Genomic DNA, 6,199 nt, shown 5'->3' with positions numbered 1-6,199 from the left:
ATTTCAAAATTTAAATGGAAAATGAAACGTACTGTGGTTAGTTTTAAAGTGGATATGAAATAGATTCAATACAATACCTTTGCCTCTATGTGACCTGCAGAAACATGCCTGTCTTTTTGTGAGAACACTGACTTATTGTCAAAGGTTTATTCTGGTGAAGTGTTATACAGCTTGAGATTCAAGTCCCTCTTTTTACATTGTCTCCACAATTTTACATTAAGTAGTCCATTAGACAATGAGCGGGATGAGATCTTTTTTAAAGTGAACCAATCAGCAAATGGACACTTTTTCCAAAATCTATGCAAAACAAAAGTTCTTCACATTTACTTTAGAACTACCTGATAATCCTAAATTTGTTGCAAGATATGAAAAATAGAAACTCTGAGATAAAGAAAATTGTGCCCCTGTTTTTCAGTACTGTGAGAAACACAGTGGTTACGGCTGCACTTATTTTTTGTTCTGACCTAATCCCTGAAATTCCATGAATATTAAATCAGGAACAACCAAATGGTCATGGTGTGTCTGTATGTGTGTGTGTTAGCCTGTAGAGGTGCCACTGTGTGATGCCGTCAAAGGGAGGCCCTGTCCTCTGGTGATGGGCTGCCAGGTCTGTTGATGGGTTGCCAGCTTCAGGGCAACATGCTGCTGGAGCTGCGTTGTCTTTGGAGTGTGAATGAGGGGCACCTGTGACCTTTGGCCACCCTCTGCTTGTGTCCCGCTGTGTGAGCACCACGCTCAGGACACACGCTGAGACCGTCAGCGCTTCAACTGTCCACTAAATGAACAAAGATTGGGCTGAGTCTGCAGGGCTTCTGCTGAGGAGCTATTGTGCAATCACACACTTATATCATCTCGACATTTTAAATCAATTTTACAGGCCTCAGTGTCAAAAGGTTGTGTCCTTATATGGTGAATGGACTGCTCTTACACAGCGCTTCTCTGATCTTCTGACCATTGACCATCATTCTGCACTTTTATACTACATGTCACATTCACCTTTTCACGCACATTCATACTCCAGGAGCAAAGGCTGCCCACCACTAATCACATTTACATACTGATGGCTGGGCGTTCTGTCGCTTACCCCTTGACATTTGATATGTAGACTAGGAACTGATCATCAAACAGCCCACCTCTCAATTGAAAGACAAAACGCTACAAGACTGGACCACATCCACTGATAAATGAGCTCAGTTGTCCTTTGGGGACAGATAATGCAGGGACAACCCCAAATATAATACAAAATTACACTTATTCTTTCATTAAGTTGAGTTTTTTCTCTATTAGTGTTGCATTGTTTTCATTTCAGAACCATCTCTATCTGACAGGATCCCAGACAGGACTGCTTATGTGTTTAAACACCCTCCTGACATGACAGCACACATCTCTGGCTCACATGATATTCTTAACCTCAAACCTACTAGTCCCCCGGTCACTGTGAAATACTTATTTTTACACCAGATTGAAACTGCTTGATTATTGAGTTATTAAATGGAAATGGTAAACGGACTTGTACTTATATAGCGCTTATCTAGTCTTTCTGACCACTCAAAGCGCTTTTACACACCACTTGTCGCATTCATCTATTCACACCCATGCACTCACTGATGGCAGAGGCTGTTATATAGTGAGGGATCATCAGTGTTATCTAATATCATTCATACACATTCACACACCGCGTTTAGTGTCTTGCTCAAGGACACTTCGGCTTGTGACTGCAAGAGCTGGGATCGAACCGCCAACCTTCCAATCGATAGACGACCGACTCTACCCACTTAGCCACAGCCGCCTATTGTGCTTTCCTCAGGTCTGAGATGAATTCCAGAGACACTGCCCACAAATTTAAGAATCACCACAAACTGACAGGGATTTTTTTGGGGAAGGTAAAGAACCAAGAAGCCATAGCATATAATATTGTAGTAAACATTATAAAAAACATTTTATTAATCTCAAAGATTCAGTGCTTTTGTACAAGTTTTCAAGGTAGCAAATCAAAACACAGCAACAAAGAAGGCCAGAATATGTCCATATAACAAACAACTTTATGTAAACATTCCTCTCAAGAGGATTTAAAAAACATTTACAAAATGTACAAAAATTCATGTTTTGTTTTTTATTGTGAGATAGTCCTTTCCCAGCAGATCAGTTACCATGGTCTCCACACAGAGTCTGACGTGAGTGGAGGTGCAACAGGTGACATGTGCTGGCTGTTTTGCGCACTCAGAGGCACAAGAGCTGCGCTGGGAACGAGAAAAGCAAACTGTCCATCTGGTGTTGGCATGACCTGGAATCCACCATACATCTTCATAGCTCCTGGGGAGACGGGCATCGCTGAGTCGCTTTTGCAAGGCATTTGAGGGATCTGTGTACCGGTCTGTCTGAGTCCTAGAGCACCTGGGTGAGGTGTGTAGAAGTTCACAGCATTGATTTGGGTCACACAGGCCGCCAGGTGGCTGAGGAGGCGAGTCCTCACATCTGTGTTCACCCCTTCACACGTGGACAGGAAACGGGTGACCTCGCCTACACACTCACTGAAGCCGGCTCTGTATTTACCCAGAACAGACGGATCCGTGTTTACAGCAGCTGTAGGAGAAAACGAAACACATTAAGTATAATAGATGGATAGATTATGAAAACTCTGAAAAATGGCTCTCTAAAACAGCTTTATTCATAGAGTTGAGGCCTGAAATATTTATTTTAGGGGGTCAAACACCAGCTATTGGTAAGCATGAGACCATAGGAACATGAACCATCTAAAGTTAAAACCACAAAGAATTATTGCACACATAAACATAGCTTACATGGAGTCTAGATTTGCTTACCAGTCATCTGAAGTCGCTGCAGGTTCCTAAGATGCTTCACAGTCATCTCCAGGATATCTGCCTTCTCCAGTTTGGAGTGTCTGGAGCTCTAAACAGACGAAGGTGAATAATTAGTCATTTGTTTCGTTCCAAAATTCAACATATCTAGGATTAAACATGTATTTCTCGTACTCTTACATCTTTCTTGAGTGCGTCCATGATGAGGGTCTTCAGCTGGCCCAGACTCTCGTTAATGCGCGCGCGTCTCCTCTTCTCCATGATGGGTTTGGACGACTTGAAAAAAAAACCAAGGTCAAACAGTTGAGAGGACAGTTTTCAAGAGTTGACATCATGTCAAAATGTAAGCAAAAAAACAGTCAACTGTGCCTACCTTTCTATTTTCTTTTAGAGTGCGAGGTTTCTCGGGTGTGGAGTCTCCTCTGGCCGGTGTCGCAGCCACAGAGGATGGAGAAGTTCTCTCGAAAGTTCCTGCAGGCATCTTCAGGTTTGATTAAAGTCTAAGCAAAAGTTTGTGAATACCAGAATGATGAAGAAAAATAAAAGACAGTCCAGTTTGGTAAGTCCCGCCTTCTTCTGACAAAGCACGGCGCAGTTAACAGAAGACAAATGTCTGCGGTGACTTCTGTCTGCTCCACATGCCAACATTCACTCTGCGCCTGATTCCAGCGCCTCACGTTTTATTTATAGAGCGCGAGCTTGCACGCGAGCGGCTCGTGTGTGACTTTCTTGAGTTTCTTCTCTCTGTCCAATGAGCGCGCGGGACACGGGGCCGGGGAGGCGGCGGGCTCGTGCGACAAGGCGCTGCTATTGGCTACCTGTCAGGATCAGTCTATGGTCAGGATGCTGAGAGAGAGTCAGAGAACCCGCTCCACGATTTCATAGAAAGGCGCTTAAGATGTTCAACAGGTGTTTTAACACCCAGATAAAATACGTTTTGTTACAAGAGTGTTGTTGAGTCTGTGGCATCAATTTAATTCAAACTCTTGATAAAGTTTAGCCGAAAAACTGCTAAATTATGAAAAAAAGCAACATCAAATAACGTTGCATCCATTAGTTGATTTGATGATTAATTTCATTTTATATCCATATTAAAATGACTACCAAATTGTTTTGCACCATATAACTACCTTGTTAACCGAAATACGGCCATGTAGACATATCAAAAAAATAATTGCATCATTTTGATGTTTTGGTACATCACTTGCACCCAGAGCCGGCCCTAACCGTCTGGTACCCTAGGAAAGATTTTAACTGGTGCCCCTTGTATTGTAACCAACTCCAACAATCACATCACATATACACTGAAAGAAAACTGACATCCAGCTTTATGTTTTACAGGTTTCCTTTGTTTTAAAATAAAAATAACCTCTAAAAGAATATTAATAAAATGGAAATAACACTGATTTTTAGCAGGGGATGAAAAACCTATAATTTCAAAATACATAATGTTGTAGCAGCAGAATTTATTCAGTCATTATATAACAAAATAATTTTCACAGTGCAGACACTTTCAACAAATCAAAAGTAATGTATTAAGTGATGACTGAAAAGGCAGAAGCAAAATGCTTATTTAAGCGTAGCCTATATTTCTATCTAATTAAGCCAACAGCTTCCAAAGTGTAAGGAAAAACAACAAAACAAAAACAAGTAAATCATGAACACTTAAAGACTTCAAAAACTGATTTGCATACCATTATTTTTAAAAACCAAAAGTCAATCACAAGCTTTTAAATGTTTACCGGCATCATTCCGCAATTTAATCCAAAACTAAATTAGATAAAACAATATTATTTTTCCTATTCTCTTCAAATTTTCTTCGTCCCTCATTTAGCGGCGCTCCCTATGGATGGCCGGCGCCCCTAGAATTTGCCTATATTGCCTATGCCACGGGCCGGCCCTGCTTGCACCCTGTTGTACTGGTATGAATTTTTTCAATCCATGAGCGCTGCATCTCTTAAAATTGTGTTATCTAATTATATCTATGTATTCACTGACATTAAGTTCCATTTTTTTATTATAGAATGTGTATTGAGTTGGGGTAGGCATTTTTTTTATACAAACAAAAAAGTATTTCTGTCAGATGTACAGCAAGCAGATGCAAAATATTGGTTTTGAATTCAGTCAGAGTTCCTAGAGTTGAATTAAGGATTTGTTTTCAATCTCTGAAACTAATAGTTCTGGTAAGGACATCATGATTTTTAATTTCCCTGAAGGTGAATCCTAATATGTTTAAAGGTTACGACATTTATTATATCTGCTGTGCATCCGTCTCTCGTTGTGTGTCTCTCTTTTGAACACAAACACACAGATTTTTTTTCGGGGGCATTAAGTGCTTCAGAGTTTAAGACAGAGACCTGAGCCCCTGACACACTCCAGACCTGATGTCCAGTGAAGAAGAAAATCTGAGGTGCACTCTACTGCCTGCTCACTGACCTGAACTCTGACTTCTACTATCTCCAAACACAGAGCTGAAGGAAAAGAGTTATAACACACTATTTGAAGAAAAAAAGGAGCAATTCTGCCGACACATTAAAAAACATGAAAAAAAGCTCACCTGCTAAAATAGCTGTTATTAGAGAAGCAGAAGATGCAGTTTTTTGTCCCTGTGCTGTACATTTTATAGTTATTCATTATGCATGTCTTTATTTTTTCCTGCTTTTATGCTTTTAACATAATTGGCTGTATTTGTGTGAGAATTGCATGTAAAACCATCCACTTTTTTCACATTTTAATTGATGTGAACAACTTGACAGATGTCTCTGTCTGGCACAGGTTTATATCCTCTCTGATGGACTTCAAACACTCTCTCCAAAGCTCCTAAACCCTCAGAGGTGAAATGACCCCAGAAGCAGGTCACTTTCTGCGTCCTCTGAATTATCTGTGTGAAGACGACAACTTCAAGCACCACCGACTTTCTGACCTAAGACTGTATTAAATCAAGCCAAACAAAATCAAGTTAAAATCGGTTGTGCTGGGTTTAACCTGTTAAATAACTATTTACAACAACTGACAAAGCCAAAGATAAGAGATTGAAGTAAATGTTAATGCATTTACAACAAAGTTAAAAAAAAATTTTGTACTTCAATATGCATCTCAATTTTCTTCTTCTACAAAAAAAAGTCAGTCTCCAGGGATCACTCAAAGTAGTAAAGAGTTAATCCTCTAATTGGATGTTTTTAATGGTTACCGCCATTAAAATATCCAAAATCTGTTCAGTGCAGATTAAAGAAAGGTTTTCTGGAGAAGAAGCTGTCCAACATAAATTACATCCTTTCAGTTGTGTTTTCAGTGAGCCTGGAGCTCCAACACAAACAGCCCCTTATTGGGCAGATGGTGATATAGACGTGAGGTTTATAGCACGGCTCTGATCTGTATCA

General features: G+C 40.2%; 1 protein-coding gene across 1 annotated transcript; it reads right to left on the bottom strand.

Moving 5' to 3' along the window:
* Nucleotides 1-2,024: 2,024 nt before the first annotated feature.
* On the bottom strand, nucleotides 2,025-3,515 carry LOC117826953 (transcription factor HES-1-like). The gene is made up of 4 exons (XM_034703385.1): nucleotides 3,193-3,515; nucleotides 3,000-3,095; nucleotides 2,823-2,910; nucleotides 2,025-2,583 (listed from the first exon to the last, which is right to left on the bottom strand). The coding sequence occupies exons 1-4, from the start codon at nucleotides 3,298-3,300 to the stop codon at nucleotides 2,147-2,149; spliced, it is 729 nt and encodes a 242-aa protein (XP_034559276.1). The 5' UTR covers nucleotides 3,301-3,515; the 3' UTR covers nucleotides 2,025-2,146.
* Nucleotides 3,516-6,199: the final 2,684 nt, after the last annotated feature.

Source organism: Notolabrus celidotus, chromosome 15 (assembly GCF_009762535.1).
Source record: "Notolabrus celidotus isolate fNotCel1 chromosome 15, fNotCel1.pri, whole genome shotgun sequence".
Lineage (NCBI taxonomy): Eukaryota > Metazoa > Chordata > Actinopteri > Labriformes > Labridae > Notolabrus > Notolabrus celidotus.
This window is presented reverse-complemented; position numbering and strand designations above follow the sequence as displayed.